At 26.7% G+C, this 20,134-nt stretch overlaps 1 protein-coding gene across 2 annotated transcripts; it reads left to right on the top strand.

The window, feature by feature from the left end:
- The first annotated feature begins 6,072 nt into the window (after positions 1 to 6,072).
- Positions 6,073 to 19,870, top strand: LOC100165283 (bifunctional glutamate/proline--tRNA ligase). Of its 2 annotated transcripts, XM_001946225.5 has the most exons (24): positions 6,073 to 6,334; positions 7,001 to 7,043; positions 9,740 to 9,908; positions 9,988 to 10,114; positions 10,278 to 10,473; positions 11,000 to 11,171; positions 12,823 to 13,074; positions 13,217 to 13,651; positions 13,711 to 14,058; positions 14,122 to 14,236; positions 14,652 to 14,726; positions 15,296 to 15,511; positions 15,635 to 15,850; positions 15,959 to 16,174; positions 16,283 to 16,498; positions 16,607 to 16,822; positions 16,931 to 17,149; positions 17,526 to 17,879; positions 17,953 to 18,105; positions 18,180 to 18,297; positions 18,365 to 18,699; positions 18,790 to 19,026; positions 19,096 to 19,427; positions 19,501 to 19,870. In XM_001946225.5, exons 1-24 carry the CDS (start codon positions 6,290 to 6,292, stop codon positions 19,667 to 19,669), a joined length of 4,974 nt encoding a protein of 1,657 aa, XP_001946260.2. In that variant the 5' UTR covers positions 6,073 to 6,289; the 3' UTR covers positions 19,670 to 19,870. The 2 variants fall into 2 exon arrangements, with proteins under 2 accessions (XP_001946260.2, XP_029341278.1); XM_029485418.1 differs by lacking the exon at positions 15,635 to 15,850.
- Positions 19,871 to 20,134: the final 264 nt, after the last annotated feature.

Below are 20,134 nucleotides of genomic sequence, written 5' to 3'. Positions count from 1 at the left end.
AATAAAAATTTTTACGAATTCTTAACTCAAAATAAATTGCTAATTTTCGTGATTTTTCCATATTTTGTCAATTTTTGAACTTTAAATGCTTATAAAAAAAACTGTGACTAAGGATTTTTAATATTTTTCATCTGCCTTTGAAACAATATACTTGGAGCCTTCTATTAAATTTTCAATCTTTTTTAATCAACAAATAAAATTTTATTGATATTTTTAGAAAAAAAACTAAAAAAAAATGGAAAATGAAAATGTCTCTAAACAGTTCAAAATAAATCAAAATATTTTGAAAAGGTTATCGTGTATAGAAAATGGAAATATAAACAACCATTGAAAATTTCATGTATCTACGGTGATTTGTTTTAAAGTTACACCAAAAACCAAATTCAATTTTGTGAAAAATCGATTTTGCGTAAAAATTCCCGTTTTTCCTTAATTTTTCTTTTGTTTTTCACGGCGCTTTTGAAAATTACTGGGAATTTTAAATTTTGACCTCCCCAATTCACCAACGATATTCACTTTCCAATCGAACAAGATACTGAAGTTGATAATCGAAGCATTATTTCGACTACTTATCGTGTACACAGACACAAAAATAAAAAAAAATATATAAAAACACACATCATTGTAAAATCAATACATTCATCGTTCCACTCAGAATCTAAAATATTAATAATTAATTTTTAAATTTTAAGTCAAGTACCAAAAAACATAAGAAAAATTGCGTAAATAATCCTAGTATAAAATTGTAATTTTAATAATACAATTATAAAATTAAACTTTTTATGAAAAATTATAATTAAGGTATCCCGTAAAAATATAGCTACAATTATATAAAAAAAATATATGAAATAATAAGAACTTCATTATAATTATTAAAAAATATTATGATATATTGATATGGTATATTATGCTAAATAAAATAAAACCCCGTTAAATGCCAAGTATATAAGGAGGAATAAACAAATAAATAATAGAACTATCAACTGATATCAAATTTACTAACTGCTAAAGTAGGACTACAATAAAATAAAATATATTTCTACGCAATTATATTATTTTGATATTGGTTGGAACTTACCACGAGTAAGAGTATATTTGAAAATGAAACAAAATAATGATATTGAAAAAAATATTCAAGAGCTACGTAATACGTATGTACATCAAAAGCGATAATAAATCGACAGAATCACTAATTAATTTAGATTTATAAGACATAAGACATGAGTAGATACTAGATAGATACCACGGAGTACGATTATACGATTACCGTGGTGCTATGTATAAATAAAATTGTTTTCATTAATATAATAATAATAACAGTCGAACAGTTTGATAACCGCTAATGCTTCTATTTTTCCGGATAATAATACACGGCCGCCGCCTCGGTGCGCCGTAGAGTTGGATCTTATGACGTCACGCGTAATTTGTTAAACGCTGTAACTATAGAACGAATCACCGTTTACAACTTTTATTTACATTTTTTGTTTATGCAAATTCATAATAATAATAGGTAAAAAAAAATTTTTGTGTTGTATGGTCCTTTAAACAAATTACCGTAGGTACATGAAATGTTGACTGCATTTTTATATTATTAGCATTTTCCAAATATTTTGACTTATTTTGAGCTCTTTACGGACATTTTCATTTTTCAGTTTCCATTTTTTTTAGTTTTTTTTTCTATAAATATTAATAAAATTTTATTTGTTGGTTAAAAAAGCTTGAAAATTTAATAAAAGGCTCCTAGTATATTGTTTCAAAGGCAGATGAAAAAAATTAAAAATCCAGTCACAATTTTTTTTTATAAGCATCTAAAGTTCAAATATTGTGAAAATACGTAAAAATGCCGAAAATTTGCAAATTATTTTGAGTTAGAATAATTTATAAAAATTTTTCTTTTTAATCTAAAATTTGAAAAGGTAATACAAGATTAATCATAAGTTTGTATATCTTTATCAAAAAAAAAAATGCCTTCAAGCAAATCATAAATTAAATTTTTATGAGCGTTTGAATTTCATATTTTTACAAGATAGGATATTCACTCCATTTCTCACGTAGCGGATTTTGTTATTTCGTTGTAATTCAAAAACGAATAACTGTAGATACATGGCAATTTCACTGAATTTTCATATTTTTATTTTATATACACCATAAAATGTTGAAAATATTTTGACTCTTTTTGAGCTGTTTACGGACATTGTCAGTTTTCAATTTTTTTAGTTTTTTTTTCAATAAATATCAATAAAAATGTATTTGTTGAGTAAAAAAGCGTGAAAATTTAATGCAAGGTTCCTGATATATTGTTACAGCAGCAATTGAAAAACATTGAAAATACATAAGCACAATTTTTTTTTATAAGCATTTAAAGTTCGAATTTTCACAATATATATCAAATTTAAAATTTAATAATTATTTTTAGTTAAAAATGTATAAAATGTTCAACTTTTATAGCTAAGGATTAAACATTTAAAACAAGGTCCCACGTAAATAGGTTCTATATATGTAAATTACTTTATTCACAATAATATCATCAAATATACTTAGTAATATCATATTATCATAAGCTGACTGACCGTTTTCGCACAGAATCGTTTTTCTAATACAATGATATTATATCATTGAATTCAAATTTAACACCATCCATATCCATTACAGTGACCCACTATTGTAACCTACTGTACAGCAGAGCGACATCTACTTACCCACCCTTTTTATTAGCACTTTTAAAAAAATTTTTTTTATTATTTGTGTATTAAGTATCAAGTGCCTATAAATTATATATTTAAAAAAATAAAATAATATTGATTAGAACAAAAGCTATTTCATCTGTTAGGTCTTTCTGTTACACTCTGTAGATGATCTTAATATTTTAATATTTTCAAACATTAATAGAATGTCTTGCCCACATGTATTATTTTTATCTAACACCGCATAGGTACAATACCAAAATGTGTGTTCAACCTTCAGCAGTTCCAATTTTTTGTTATTAGCTTGGATATTAGAGTGAATTTGACTACTATCAAACTTCAAGATCATGTAAGAGCTTATGTAAAATTATCTGTGCTAAGTATCTCATTAGTTTTTTAGACCTAGTGGCTGGTACTCATAAATTGATTAATAATTAAAATATTGTACAAAACAAATGAGAGAACATAGACAATGGTTTATCTTTAAGTTTGATTATAGGTCAATACACCAAATTTTAGCTAATTAGGTCGGCTGAATATACATTTAGGTACCTATGTTATGCAACAGACAGGTTTCTGAAAGTTACAACAAATGCGCAAACAATATATTCTTATAGATAATTGCAAAAAATGTCACTCCAATAATCAATATGCATATGTAAGAATCATATAAACAATAATATACAAAATACATGAATTGCTCACTTGTGGTAAAATAATACATTATATTAAATAATTAAATAAAAATAATTACTTCAAAATAATACCGCTGAAATAATGTTCAACCAAAGTTCCCAAATCTCTATTAATAACTGTTATTGTGTAAATTATGCACTAAATCTTATAGATTATATTCTGCATATAGAAATATTATTATTATTAATTTGCAACTCATTTTTCCAAAATAGGAAATGTATAATATCAATATATCATCTAAAAAATATAGTTTAGTACAAATAAAAAAAATAATTAAAATACCTACCAATGAGAATAATATTATTCTTAAATAAAAATGCTGTGGTTTTCTGGGAAATTAACACAACAGTCAACAAATTCCACTATGTTGTGATGACTGCAGGGTCCTTTATTTTTTATTTTTTTCATCAAATGTAAATCTAATATATTAGAAAGTAGAAATGGATACCTCACACCTCTTACTTAACTAGAGTCCAGTGATCATCAGTTTATAAAATAATAAATTGCCATTCGTAAAAAACCAAAAAAACATTTAAATTTTTTACATATTAACTAATACATAAATAATCTTTTATGTCTTATATTATCTAATTTTGTTGCAATTCAAAAACGAACAACTGTATAGATACTTGAAATTTACACCGAATATTTATTTTATTATTAATTCCAATACTTTATAAAATTTTCAAAATATTTGATACTTGATATTTTCAAAATATATTTTTAACTCATAGATACCTACTTGAAATTTTCACTAAATGTTTATTTTTTCATTTTCTATATTTCATATTTTTTTATGGTTGATCGTCCCAGGTGCATTTTTCAGCTTTGCCATCCGGGCCAGTCCACCCCTGGGTTTGGCTGATACAATACAAGCCTGCAACTTATTCAATACATTTTTCATGGCTAGGTATATTGTGATCTATTGTTTATTTGTTTTTATAGTGCTATCCATGATAGTTTATTTGATTATAATTATAATAATAAGAAATTAACTATTCAAAATTAAATCAGCACTCACAAACTCAAGTATTTATAAATACCTACACTATCACTCAAGCTTGGACAAGTTAATGATAATTTTGTAATTGAGTTAAAGTTAATTTTATATAAATATAAAATATAAACATTTTAAAAAGTTTAAAGTTAATTTATTGTTGTCCTAATTTTTTTTTACTCAGTGGAGTTAAAAGTTATATGGAAACTTACAATGAACTTATTAACTTAAGTTAATATATATATATTTTTTTTAATATGCAAATAGCCAATAATATGGCTTAAAATAATAAAAAGTAAATGTTCATACTATATGCATCATCAATAATAATTTTATTTTATATTTTATTTAGTCATTAATAAATTAACATAACTTGAATTTGATTAAAAGTAACTCGTTGTTTATAAGTTTATGTCTATAAAAACCAGTTAAGGTAAAAATTAAGTTAATGAAAATTACATTTTGAAAATTTAAGTTAAAAACCTTCAACTTAACTTTAACTTATATAGCTTGTTTATGCCCAGGCAGCTATCAGTTAACACTATGCCTAAAACTAAAAATCATAACATTTTCTTGGGTAGACCTTATTATTTTGTTTGGTGTTTCATAATATAAATATTGAAGACTTTCAAACAGTTATAGTAAAGTTGATGTACCATGTACCTATATTAATTAATTAAACATTACACCAATGAATACAATTTCTACATTTTTTCTTTTCAAAAACGTTATTTGAAAAATAACAATATTTTCTTATATTTTGTATACTAATTATTAGGTATAATTGGCCATTATCACACTAGGTAAACATTTTACAAAGGAATTCGGAGTATTTGTGGGTAGTGGGTACGGGAATTAAATATTTCTCTGCACCACCAAGAAATGAGCCCAATTTACAACACTGGGTTAAAACGCAAGTCTCATAAGGGAATTTAAATATTGTCTATCCAATTGAAAAACAAAAACTAGTTAGTAAATACATAATAGTAATATTTTTGGTTTTTTTAATGAAATTGTATTTATTTTTTGGAGCTTTTGTTTAAATTTTTTTTAAATTTGAATGTATACATTTTTTCGGTTTGAATATAGGGAATATAGTAAATAGGGAAGACCTTTTTGGGGTCAAAATCATAAGTGTGCTGTTTTTGGATAAAATAATTTTAAAATCTGTGCAATTTCACTTATTAAAAGTGCGCGGTTTTGTCCAATATTTTATCGCAAGTGTGCGGTTATAGGTGTCAACGTTTGATTTAGCTAGGATAATAAATGTAATAATGGTAATTGATAAATATTTTTTTTTATCAATATAATAGATTATTGGGTATACGGTCGTCCGCAAAGAGACAAAAATAAAAAAAAATTCTGTTCTTAGACTGGAATCGATCCGGCTTTACCGCGATTAGTAGCATCATAGAATTAGTCATGACAAAATAAATTTATTTTGTCATGGAATTAGTAGCATGGATATCTTCTCTACATCGTGGGTAGACTTAGATCATATACAATCATATTGTATATGATCTAAGTGGGTAGACGTATAGTAGTCGTAATAAAATATCGGAGTAGTATAATGTCATAGCAGTAGTAGTAAGTAGTATAATGTCGTAGCAGTAGTAGTACGTAGAAGTTGTGTCACCACCTTTGCCACACGGCAAACCGCACACGATTTGTAGTGTGTACGTAGTACTTCATGACGACGTGCATAATGAGTTTGTCGTGCATCGACGAGTCGCTGTTATCAATAATAACTTTTAAGTAATTAACATTAACATGCTGTAATCGTAATTTTATATTCATTACTTTCAATATTGCTTTCTCTTTTTTCCGCTTTTGCTGATTTAGAGAAGTGTAATATCCCTTTCGTGGTATTCTCGTTTTCTTGTGATTTCTCGTTCGTGTTGGTCGATTGAACATGAGTAACGCTCCTGAAAAAGATCTGACCAGTCTGGAGCAGCAAGTAAGACGAACTGCATTTTTAATAATACGTATTTTTACACATTTTTAAATAATTAAACCTATAATCCGGAAAAGTAATATATTCACTGTGATGTAGACAATGTATGTAATATGTGCAATAGACAGTAGTTTTGACGCTAATTTTTAGTCAGGTTATGTAGGTTCTAGCTGTACCATGATGAAATCTAAAAGTATTGTTCATCGGGACATTGAAATAACGAAATAACAGTTACCAATTGATGTGTACAGTAAAATCTCCATAATCCAGCAGATAACGAAAACGCTGGATTATTCGCGGTTCATAAATAAAAGCATTTTTACTTATTGCAAAACCTAAATCCCTTCAACATTCTAAATGAACACATTCTAATACAACACAATAACTAACCAATAGGTACACAACACACATGTCAACGTTAACGGAATATAAACTAAATGTCTAATTGGTTAATTCAAAATTAAATCCATTGGTTTTATTATTCGAGATAGTATATTTATGATTATTATAGCAAAAAAAAAAAATAGCCAGATTACTGAACTGGATTACGGAGAGTACTGTAATTGTTTTGTCTGTTGGAAAGATGTCATCTGTAACCAATTGATTACATTATACACAAATAAAAACCGGATAATAATGATTTATCTATTTATTTTTTATTTTTTGTAGTTGGCTACTCCAGACTTGCAAAGTACAAATGCAAAAAAACAAGGTAAGTTTTGGTGTTTAATGCAGTTATTATGGCATAATATATAAGACATTTTAATTAGTGATGGGCATAATCGAATGATTTCGATAATCGAATGATTAGTAATCGAGAGATCTCTCGAAAAATCACTCGAAATTAAAATCGTTTTTTCCTATGATAAGAATAATCGAATGATTACTAATCGAGAGAATCTCTGAAAAATCACTCGAAATTAAAATCGTTTATTCGTATGATAAGAATAATTGACTATTATTACGTATTGAGAGAATCAAAAAATTACTCAATGAATACACTTTAGTAAATAATTATTAATTAAATTTTACTTTTTATATTTGTTGATATATTTTCAATTAAAAACTTAACTATAATTTAGAAATAATAATAACCATGATCTATTAATAATTTATTATTAATAGATGCTTTTATTAAAAGACAGATTTTCATTTTTTTTATTTAATAATTATTATCTAAATTTTAAATTAATCTGCTGGTCTAAAATACTGTAAAATCTTAATTATGAAAAAACTCTATCACATTTTTTTTATATATTTTAAATAAAACTTTATAAATATATTACAAATATGTATAGCTACCAAATCAGCAAATGTTGACAATGCATTTTAAGTTTCAAATAAAATTTATTAAAAATCCTCCAAATTAAAAATAATAGTTAGCTAATAAAATAACTTTATAACAGTTCGTAATAGTAAGTAAAAAAGTATAAGAATAATAAATATTTAATGAACAAAACTGGACAAAATATAAAAATGAACAAAAAATTTTAAAACAAATTCAAATTACTATTTAAAAATATGATGTAATCTAAATTTTTTGGGGATAGCCGATTTCTGCGATCATTGGTTATCAGTCCTGTTTTTGAGAATACGCGTTCAGATGGAACAGACGTTGCTGGAATACACAAATACTTCAGCTGCATATTATACAAATCTGGTAATGTGTGTTTATGCTGTTTCCAAAATTCCAATGGATTTTTTTACGATCTAAAAGTGGCATATCTAAATATTGACGTATTATCAAAGTGGAAGTTACATTTGGACTCGATGTAGTTCTGAAGTATTTCCGATAAAAATAATAAATGTGTAATATAAGACATAACTAATATACAATATTATTGTCTTATTTTAAACATACATTGCATTATTTGCATTATCTGTATTTATTTTTACAACCCAGTAAGAATATTGTAGAAATACTAGAAATGACTAAAAACAAAACGATAACAAATAAAAAAATAAAAAGTGCAGATAAGGTAGTGATATCCGGCTTGACCATCATAATTAAAATTTCACATTTCACAGCTTATTGATCTTTCATAAGCGCACAACAAGCGATAGAATCAGCACTCATTAGCTTAGATAAACTAAATTAAACTAAACTTGTCTACTAAAGTAGATAGGTAATAACTAATAAATACATATTATAATTATATAAATATATACTACATTAAAAATTGTAATGTGTCATGTCTATATGTTTATTGTATACAATTTTTCAGATTTAAAATATACTAAATAAATTACCAGATAATAATTCAAAACATTTCAAAATTCGATTACTTTAATTTTATAATGGAAATTATTCGATTACTCGATTATTTTATTTTACTCATAATCAAAATTATTCGATTACTCGATTATTTTACTTATAATCGAAATATCTCGATTGTTTTTCATAATCGAGATATCTCGATTATATATCTCATTATGCCCATCAGTAATTTTAATTTTTGTGATTATTTATCTGGCTACAAGACTGTATGTTTTTTTTATTTGTGTTACCTAATATAAATACAAATATCTGAAACAAATTATTCTAGTATCTGACGATAACTATTAACTGATGAATAATTTATTAGTATACTACCATGTTAGTATTCTGACTTAGCTACCAATCAGGTTAGGCAGACAAACCTTTGGCTTCAATTTTTGGTAAACATTATAATTTCAATAACTTATAATAAAAAAACCTTTCGTAAAAGAATTACAATTTCAAGTACTTGAAAATAATCAAAAATATTTAAATCACAACTTGCTCTCAAAAATAAAATTAAAAGAATTTTCTTAAATAATATTATTACAGCTCTAGCCTCCAAGCACATAATTTGTTTTTATATTTTGTGATATAATTACACAATGTCTATTAAAATAATACCTAACCTGTCTATAACATTTGTAAATTGTATTTGCCTAATGTAAATTTAAATCAATTTATGTTTTTGGTTTTTGGTTATTGTATTATTAATTAACTAATTTAAAAAAAAATTATTTTAAGAAAACTTGTATCAGTCAATAGCTTAGAAATATTATTATATGTAAATTAGTTATATGACCTATTCATTTGATAATACATTTCTTTAGTTCATAATTGTATTCATTTCTTTGTGGTAATAATAATTAATATATAATATTTACTAATTATGCATTTATTACAATGATAGATACTTCTATTTAATATCTATAATACATAATATTATATTGTATTATTGTATTGTAGCAATTTTTACATTTTACTATAGATATAATGTCTTTACTTCATAAAAAAAATGGTCTATATTATAATTCTTAAATTTTAAGTATTTCAAAAATTTAAATTCATTTAAATAAAAATTAAAAACAAAAGGTAAATAAGTTGTTAAAGTAATATAGGTCTTAATTAATAATATATTGATAATTATATAGGTTCTACTTCTGTCCTCAAAAGTAAGAAAACGGAAACTAAAAAAAATGAAAAAGCCCCAAAACTGCAAAAGTCTGTTGAAGACAATAGTAAACAACAAGGAAAGTTTGTGGAATTACCGGGAGCTGAAATGGGAAAAGTTGTTGTTAGATTTCCTCCAGAAGCAAGCGGGTTAGTGCTTAAGTGTTTTGTATATTTTCATATTATATGCTTTATAGTTAATTTAATATTAATAATACATTGTTTTCAGATATTTGCATATTGGGCATGCAAAAGCTGCTCTATTAAATCAACACTATCAGTTGGCTTTTAATGGCCGTCTTATAATGCGTTTTGATGATACAAATCCAGCAAAGGAGAAGGAAGATTTTGAGAAGGTAAAAGAAAATAATATTAATTGTGTAACAAATTCAATATCTTCATCTCATTTTTACTAATTTGTCTGGTTTGCTTTTTTTTGTCTATTTTAAAACAAATATTAAAATCAAAATCATATACTAAATCATGAGTTATGAGATTTAATCATAAATATTTTACTAGGTTATATTAGAAGACGTTGATATGTTAAAAATTAAACCCGATATTTTTACATATACTTCTGATCATTTTGAGAAAATGTTGGATATATGTGAGAATGGAATGTTGAAAGAAGGCTTAGCTTATGTGGATGACACGGATGGAGATAAAATACGTTTGGAACGCGAGCAAAGAATAGATTCAATAAATCGAAACAACTGTAAGTCTTATAATTTAAATCTATTTAAAAATTATAAAAAATGTAAAGAACTCAAATATTTATTAATTAAGTACCTTACAGAGTTTTGAATTAAAATTAATGTTTTGGTTATTATAAACAATAGCATTGACTAAATATCACAGGCGTGCACACTGAAGTGACTTGTAAAGATATACCCACTCTTGGAAGTTTTTTTTTTTGAGTACCTATATACAAACAAAAAAATGAGCGAAAAATAAACTGGAAGTTTTATCAAATTAAAATACATGATAACTTTTCGTTTTAGTATGTTTTATCTATGATTTTAAAGAGTTGGGACAATGTGAAGGAGTGGGTAGTAAAAAAAAAATAGCCAAATCTGCCACATAAAAGTGTGCACGTCAATTCTAAAAGTCTTGGCTATTCATTTAATTATTTAAACAATATAATAAATTGTCCAACTTTATCAGAACATTTGTTTTTGGAGCGTATTTTTGGATTCCGACTATGTTATGCAATTTTTAAAATTAATTTACTCACATTTCAGCAATTGAGAAGAACCTAGAACTGTGGAAACAAATGGTTTTAGGTACAGAAATCGGTCTTAAGTGTTGTGTTCGGGCTAAAATTGATATGCAATCTGCAAATGGATGTTTGCGAGATCCAACAATATACCGTTGCAAGCCTGAACACCATCCTAGAACTGGTGATAAGTATAAGTAAGTACATTAAAACATATTATTTTATAGAATCAATGTGATCTATTCAATTATCATAAGGTCATAAGATTTTATTAAATAAATTGGATCAATCTGGCATTAGAGAAATGCCAAAAAATCTTATAAAATAATTTTTAAGTGAAAGAACTTAAAGAGTTAGAATAGATGAAACCCTAAGTGAAATATATAACTTAATATAACATGTGGTGTTCCCCTAGGTACAGTACTTGGTCCTCTTTTATTCATTATTTTTGTAAATGATCTTTTAAAAATAAAAAATAATACTAATATTGAATTATTCAGTTTTGTTGATGACACAACTATATTAGTTACTGACAGATTAATTGATAATTTATTTAATGAATAAAATAAAATCCTAAATAATGTGTATTCTTGAATCTGTAAAAATAAATTAAAATTGAATTTATCTTAATCTAAATTTATTTGTTTTGAAATAAATTCATCTAATATTCTTATAAATTACAATTTAACTGTCCATTCTTTAAAATGTATAACCAATTGTAATTGTTTATGCCCTTCAAATTGTATTAATATTGAAGAAGTACAAGAAATAAAATATCTAGGATTAGTTTTAGATTATAAATTAAAATGGGATAAGCATATTATTTCAATTAATAATAAATTATGCAAATTTTTCTAATTTTCAAAAAAGCGAGATATCTATTTAATAATTCCTATAAAAGAAATATATATTTAACTTTGATTTAATCTTTTTATTCATGTGGTATATCTCGTTGGGGAGGAACTTTTTATAATAATTTAAATAAACTTAATATAACTATAAATTGTATCATACATTTTTATTAAATCTACCTATTTTAACTTGTATAACAATAATATTTAAAGAACTAAATGTGAAAAATCTGAAATTTATTCATAATTTCTTTGTTTTAATCCAGCCATAAACACTTAATTTCTATTTGTGTTCATAAATACATTATTAGATTTAAACATGATATTAATATACATTTACCAAAATGTGTAAAAGTTTATAGAAAAAATAGTGTATTTTATATAGGTCTGAAATTATGTTTAACTTCTAATATTAATATGAATAATTTTAGTAATTTATTTGTTTTTAAGAAACATATTAACTATTTAGATTTACCTTGTGCTTAAAGTTAATTTATTTTATATCATTTTTATAATGTTTTCTAAAATGTTTTAATCAATTCTTTACTATAACATGTATTAAATTTACATTTGTTTATTTCTGTTAGTTAATATGTTACTTTCAAATCGAAAATTCCACTATATTCCTATATTTTGACTATACGTCTATACATACTATTAATTTTATTAATACCAAATTTCTTATATTTTATTGTTCTATTTTATATTCTTAAGAACTGCTCCTCCAGCACAAGCTTCGCTTACCGAAGATGCTGCAATATTGTATTTTCATTTGTCTAATTTGATATAAAAACTGTTTCAAAAAAATAAATTATTAGAATTATAATTAAAATCAGTAAAACTAAAAAAAAAATGGTAAATGTAATATATATATTTGAAATTCTTATTTATTTAATTTAAAAATTAATATTAATATTTTATTTATTAATTGTTCATTAATATGTTGTTTATGTATGAATAACATACATTTGAATAATTATTATTTATGTTCCTTTAGGGTATATCCAACTTATGACTTTGCTTGTCCTATTGTGGATAGTTTTGAAGGTGTTACTCATTGTTTACGTACCACAGAGTATACTGATCGTGATGCTCAATATTATTGGTTTTGTGATGCATTAAAGCTTGGTACTCGCAGCAATGAAACCAGACCTTATGTGTGGTCGTATTCAAGATTAAATATGACTAATACTGTTCTGTCGAAAAGAAAGTTAACTTGGTTTGTGGAACAAGGCCACGTAGATGGATGGTTAGTATAATTGATAAATATATGTATTTTAATAATTTACATAGTATATAACTAGTTTCTTTTATAGTTTATTAATTGAAATTGCAGAAAGGTTCTTAATTTTGCTACAACATATAATAAAACCTTTTTTATTACGTTTAAGGGATGATCCACGAATGCCGACTGTCCGTGGTGTCTTCAGGAGAGGAATGCAGGTGGAAGCATTGAAACAATTCATAGTGGCCCAAGGATCTTCCAGAACTGTTACAGCTATGCAATGGGATAAAATTTGGTCATTGAATCGCAGTATCGTTGATTCGATAGCACCAAGGCATACTGCTTTGTTGTTATCCAATTCAAATAAAGAAAATGTAGTATTATCTTATCCACCAGTTGAAGTTGTTGTAGAGAATGTTGAAAAACCATATAAAATTGACAATGTCCCTAAACATCCTAAAAATTCTCAATTAGGACTAAAGAATTGTGTCTGGGCCGCACCTAAAATTCTTATAGATTATAGTGATGCAGAGTTATTAGAAGCTGGACGACGAGCAACATTTATTAACTGGGGAAATCTCCTGATAAACCGTATAGAAAGGTAATACTTATTGATAGGAAATCATAATAACATATAGATCATTATGTTTGCTTCTTTAGGAACCAAAATAATAATAAAATAGAGAGAATTCATGCAGTGTCTGATCTTGAAAACACAGATTTTAAATCTACAGTCAAAGTTACGTGGTTACCAAAAACAGATTATTCAGAATCTGAAGAAGTTTTGCCTATTCTGGTACCAGTTGTTTGTGTTTATTTTGATCACTTAATTAGTAAAGCAGTATTAGCCAAAGATGATGATTTCAAGCAATACTTAAATACAGAAAATAGTCGTTGGGAATTACAAATGATAGGTGATTCAGAGTTGAAAGATTTAAAGAAGGGAGATGTGATTCAGTTACAACGTAGAGGTTATTTTATATGTGATTCAACGTACCAGCCATACAGGTAAGAATAAGTTATAGAAAACTTTTTGTCTTAAGTGTTTGATATAATAAATGGTTTTTGAAGCATTCACACGGGAAAAGAAACGCCACTAGTGTTGTTTAACATACCTGATGGTCACACAAAATCAGCAACTCCAATAACACCCGTTCCTTTACCAATCACCACAAGTAATATTAAGGTAATTAAAACTAATTATGTATATATTAATAAAAAAAAACTGTTCACAAATCATAGTTATTAATCATCAGTTTACTATTGTTTTTGATTTACGTGATGGATTTTTGTCATCCAAATTTATGAATCTCTATTTATTTTTTATTAATTGTTCAATTTGTTTTATATTTACGTTACTCGTACTAGTTTTTTTTAAATTGTACTAATTTTACTGGGAGTATGGAAAATTATTCATCTGTCAACATTTATTGAATAAAATATGTTAAGTATTGTTTAAACTTTTTTTAAAGTAATTTACAATAATATTTCACCCATGATTTTGTCATGCTCAATTTTTTAAATTATACACTGAAGTCTTAGTTAAAAATAAGTCAGTACAACCATTTTAGAAAATTATTGTAGTTTTGCTTTTATTACAGAAAAATACAAACAAGGACATTGACACTGTAATCAGCCAGATAAATGATCAAGCTAATAAAATAAACGTCTTGACGGTATGATGAATTTTTTTTATTGTTATTTTATAACCACTCAGTATTTTAATTTATTAAATTAACTGCAAAATAACAAAAGAGTATTATATTTCTATTAATAAACATGTTCTTTAAGTTATTTAATGTTGATGTATCTATTCATACATTTATTTTTATACTCTTATGTAAATCAAGAACTTAATGTACTAACATTTCTCAAAATAGTTACTTATGCATATAAATATAAGTTTAAAAAAAAAACTAAAACCAAATAATAATAAGAATATTGTCACGTTCAATTTATAATATTAACTATTTATTTGAGGTGTTTATAAATATTCTATACATGCAATAAAATATAAAAATATGAAATTTATACCAAAAATTGTCAAAATGCACTAAAAATGTTTAGCTTTTGATCACAAACGTCGTGAATTGTATTTTGTACTTTCTACGCATATAATATAGTCAACCATAAAAAATATTCAAAAACATGAAAGTCCTGGCTCTACTTATAAGTTTATAGTTTTGAATCATTTAATAATTAAAAACATTTTAAATGTCCTAATAATACATATTTTAAACTATAGGCTGACTTAGAAGAAGCTGGAAAAGTCTTACATGCATTAAAAGCAGAATATAAGGCTTGCACAGGGATTGACTTTCCTGCTACAGGAATTTCCACACCACAGACAGTTAGTAACTCTGTTTCTGGACAAAGTAATCCATCTGCAGATGCAATAGTCTTAAAAATTAATGAACAAGGAGACATAGTACGATCAATGAAAAATAATAAAGCTTCTAAGGTAAGTAAAATTTTTCAACATTCCCTATGGTAAAATAGCTATTATAATAAACCTGGATTAAATTTAAAAAAAAAAATTATTTCATGTCAATTTTAATTTTAATTTTGATTTATATTGATTTAGGCAGACATTGCAGAAGCTGTCAAAGTCTTACTTGCTTTGAAAGCACAGTATAAAAGTATTGCTGGAGTTGATTTTCCTGCAGGTGGTATTCCCACACCAAAGCTAGTCAGTAACGCTAGTTGTGATAAAAGTAAACCTTCTGTAGATTCTATAGTTGTGAAAATTAATGAACAAGGAGATAAAGTGCGATCAATGAAAAACAATAAAGCTTCTAAAGTATGTAAACAATTTTTAGCAACTCCAATCACTAAAAGCCTTATAACTCTTATTTTTTTTTTCAATTCCTTTTTCATTTAATTTTAATTCTAATTTTTATTAATTTAGGCAGACATCGGGGAAGCTGTCAAAGTCTTACTTGCTTTGAAAGCAGAGTATAAAAGTATTGCTGGAGTTGATTTTCCTGCGGGTGGTATTCCCACACCACAGCTAGTCAGTAATGCCAATTCTGATCAAAGTAAACCTTCAGTAGATTCTATAGTTGTGAAAATTAATGAACAAGGAGATAAAGTGCGATCAATGAAAAACAGTAAAGCTTCTAAAGTATGTAAATAATTTTTAGCAACTCCAATCACTAAAAGCCTTATAACTCTTATTTTTTTTTTCAATTCCTTTTTCATTTAATTTTAATTCTAATTTTTATTAATTTAGGCAGACATTGGGGAAGCTGTCAAAGTCTTACTTGCTTTGAAAGCAGAGTATAAAAGTATTGCTGGAGTTGATTTTCCTGCGGGTGGTATTCCCACACCACAGCTAGTCAGTAATGCCAATTCTGATCAAAGTAAACCTTCAGTAGATTCTATAGTTGTGAAAATTAATGAACAGGGAGATAAAGTGCGATCAATGAAAAACAGTAAAGCTTCTAAAGTATGTAAATAATTTTTAGCAACTCCAATCACTAAAAGCCTTATAACTCTTATTTTTTTTTTCAATTCCTTTTTCATTTAATTTTAATTCTAATTTTTATTAATTTAGGCAGACATCGGGGAAGCTGTCAAAGTCTTACTTGCTTTGAAAGCAGAGTATAAAAGTATTGCTGGAGTTGATTTTCCTGCGGGTGGTATTCCCACACCACAGCTAGTCAGTAATGCCAATTCTAATCAAAGTAAACCTTTAGTAGATTCTATAGTTGTGAAAATTAATGAACAAGGAGATAAAGTGCGATCAATGAAAAACAGTAAAGCTTCTAAAGTATGTAAATAATTTTTAGCAACTCCAATCACTAAAAGCCTTATAACTCTTATTTTTTTTTTCAATTCCTTTTTCATTTAATTTTAATTCTAATTTTTATTAATTTAGGCAGACATCGGGGAAGCTGTCAAAGTCTTACTTGCTTTGAAAGCAGAGTATAAAAGTATTGCTGGGGTTGATTTTCCTGCAAGTGGAATTCCCACACCACAACAAGCAGATAAATGTAACTCCGAGTTAAGTAAACCTTCTTCTGCTGATGCAGTAGTACAGCATATAAATGAACAAGGTGAAAAAACAATGTTGACGAAAAACAGTAATACTTCCAAAGTAAGTATTTAGTTTCTGATTGTCGTATAAAAGAAAAAATAACAAAGAATTTGATCAAATTATAATCTAGTTTAAATCTTTGAATTGTTAGTTAAAATGTCCAATCCTAATTTTTAAGTTTAGTTTAAAAAAAAAAATAACGAATTGCGTAAGGAAAATTATTATTTATTAAAATAATTCAAACTCAGATTAACAAAAGAAATAAATTGTTTAATGGATAGATAATAGAAAAATCAAAAACATAAATAAATACAAATGAAGAAATATATTAACGTTAATTGAATTTCTGTAGTATTATACATTTAAATCTTCAAAAAAACACAATATATAAAATATTATACTATATAATTTGAACATGAAAAATGAAACATTTTAGGATAAAAAATCGAAGAAAAAAGAGAATCTTGCTGTGGCCACTACTAAAACATCTGATAGTACAAACACCAAAAAAGTAACAAAATTAGGGTTGGAAGTATTAAAGGTATCCGAAAATCTTGGAGAATGGTATTCTCAGGTATTGGTTAAAGGCGAAATGATTGAATATTATGATGTAAGTGGATGTTACGTGCTCAGGCCTTGGGCTTACAGAATATGGGAATTAATACAAGAATGGTTCGATGCACGAATTAAGAGAAAGCCTCTTAATATACGGAATTGTTATTTCCCAATGTTTGTATCACAAGGAGCATTAGAAAGAGAAAAAGAACATATTGCAGATTTTGCACCAGAGGTAAAATTCCAACAACATAGTATATGAAATAAGATACATTTTGACTGATCTAATGAAATTAATGTTTTAATAGGTAGCTTGGGTTACCAAATCTGGTGAAACGGATTTAGCTGAACCTATTGCTATAAGACCAACTAGTGAGACTGGGATGTATCCAGCTTTTGCGAAATGGATTCAGTCGTACAGAGACTTGCCATTGAAACTCAATCAATGGAACAGCGTTGTGGTGCATTATTTGTTTCCATTTAATTTATAAAATGTTAGGGAGAATTTCTGTTTTAACTTATTTATTTATTTTAGAGGTGGGAATTCAAACACCCTCAACCCTTCTTGAGAACTAGAGAGTTTTTGTGGCAAGAGGGTCATAATGCGTATGCAACTAGAGAAGAAGCAGAACGTGATGTATTAATAACATTAGGTTAGTTGGAAAAAATTATTATAATTAATGATATTGTCAGTTGATTATTGATTTGTGATATTTTTAGGTTATTATGAGTATGTCTACAAAAATATGCTAGCAGTACCAGTGATAAAAGGTAAAAAAACTGAAAAAGAAAAGTTTGCTGGAGGAATATTTACTACTACTTGTGAAGCATATGTAGCATCTAGTGGTCGCGCAATTCAAGGTGCCACCTCACATTATCTGGGTACCAATTTTGCTAAAATGTTTGATGTTCATTTTGAACATCCAGACACACACGAGAAATCATTTGTTCATCAAATTTCATTTGGAATGACAACTAGAACTATTGGTGTTATGGTAATGGTTCATGGTGATGACCGTGGGCTGGTTTTACCTCCACGCATAGCATCTATTCAAGTAAATATTATACAGTTCTCAATAATTGATCATTAATTTCAAATTAGGTATCGGTTGCTGTTTTGTTAAACATATTATATTTAAATTTAGGTAATTATTGTACCATGTGGTGTAGGCGTTAGCACAGCAAACGAAGTCAAAGATAATTTGATTAGAACTTGTTTAGATGTATGTAACAGATTAAAAGGAGATAGTCTGATAGAAACTGATGATGAAAATGACAATAGTGTTATCCAACATCGTAATTCTTCCTTAATGATAAGAGCAGATACCGACTTGCGAGATAATTATTCACCTGGATGGAAGTTCAACCACTGGGAGTTGAAGGTATTTATTTATTAATTTTTAAATTATGTTTGATCTAAAATAGTTGTTATTGTAAAATTTGATTTTTAGGGGGTTCCGTTGAGGTTAGAAATTGGACCAAAAGATTTGGATCGAAACCAAATGGTAGCTGTGCGGCGAGATAATGGAGATAAACTAACTATTCCCTTAGAGGGACGTCCAAATGATGGTGGAAACGACAAGATGGTTGTAAGAATAACCGAGCTGTTGAATCAAATACAACAAGATATGTACAATAAAGCAGAACAAGAAATGAAAGAAAATGTTGTGATATGCCGTAAATGGTCAGAGTGTGCTGCGCAGTTAGCAGCAAAACATTTATTATTGATACCGTTTTGTGGACGTCCTATTTGCGAGGATAACATCAAACGGGATACCACATTGTATGAAAATATTATACACTCATTAGTTTATGGTTTACTATAATTTAATCTTTTTGTATTAATTATTTCGTAGGGACGATGGTACTGCGGATGTTGGAGCTTCGACAATGGGAGCAAAGTCGTTATGTGTGCCATTTGAACAGCCCAAGGGAGCAGATATATTGAAATCCAATGACCACTGTATACATCCAGAATGTGGGCAGCCAGCTGGGTCTTTCACTCTATTTGGCCGCAGTTATTAAATTAAGATGTTCGCTAAATGAAACTAAATATTTTTTGCTTTTATAATTAAAACACATTGTTCATAATTAAATACAATACCATCGTTTGTAAATTGTTTTTGTAATCAAACATTTTTTTTACCATAAATCATGGTTTCGTAATTCAAGTATTACGCCTTATTGAAGAAGTTAACAGTAAAAATACATATTATAAAAATTGTATAGGAGAATTATTTTAACAACCATATGAAGCCTGATTTTCAATATTGTACTCCGATCGTCCAATATTGCATGGTAAATTAAAAATAAACAAGTTTTTTACTTTTTATCGATTAAGTATTTAATTAATTAATAAAAATATCAAAAATTGAGCTTCTTATAATTATTTAAAAAATTCTCCTCTACAATTTTTATAATATGTATTTTTACTGTGGACTGCTTCAATAAACCGTATTACTTGAATACGAAACCATGGTTATATGCCGT

The sequence above is a fragment of the Acyrthosiphon pisum genome, chromosome X, assembly GCF_005508785.2.
Source record: "Acyrthosiphon pisum isolate AL4f chromosome X, pea_aphid_22Mar2018_4r6ur, whole genome shotgun sequence".
NCBI classification, from domain to species: Eukaryota; Metazoa; Arthropoda; class Insecta; order Hemiptera; family Aphididae; genus Acyrthosiphon; species Acyrthosiphon pisum.
The sequence above is the reverse complement of the archived record's forward strand: the minus strand, read 5'-3'. Positions and strand labels throughout refer to the sequence as shown.

Coding starts and splice junctions, on each gene's coding strand:
- LOC100165283 (XM_001946225.5), top strand. CDS start 6,290: ATGAGTAACGCTCCTGAAAAAGATCTGACCAGTCTGGAGCAGCAA. Junction 14,727..15,295: donor ATAAAATAAACGTCTTGACG/GTATGATGAATT, acceptor TTTAAACTATAG/GCTGACTTAGAAGAAGCTGG. Junction 18,298..18,364: donor TGATGTATTAATAACATTAG/GTTAGTTGGAAA, acceptor TGATATTTTTAG/GTTATTATGAGTATGTCTAC.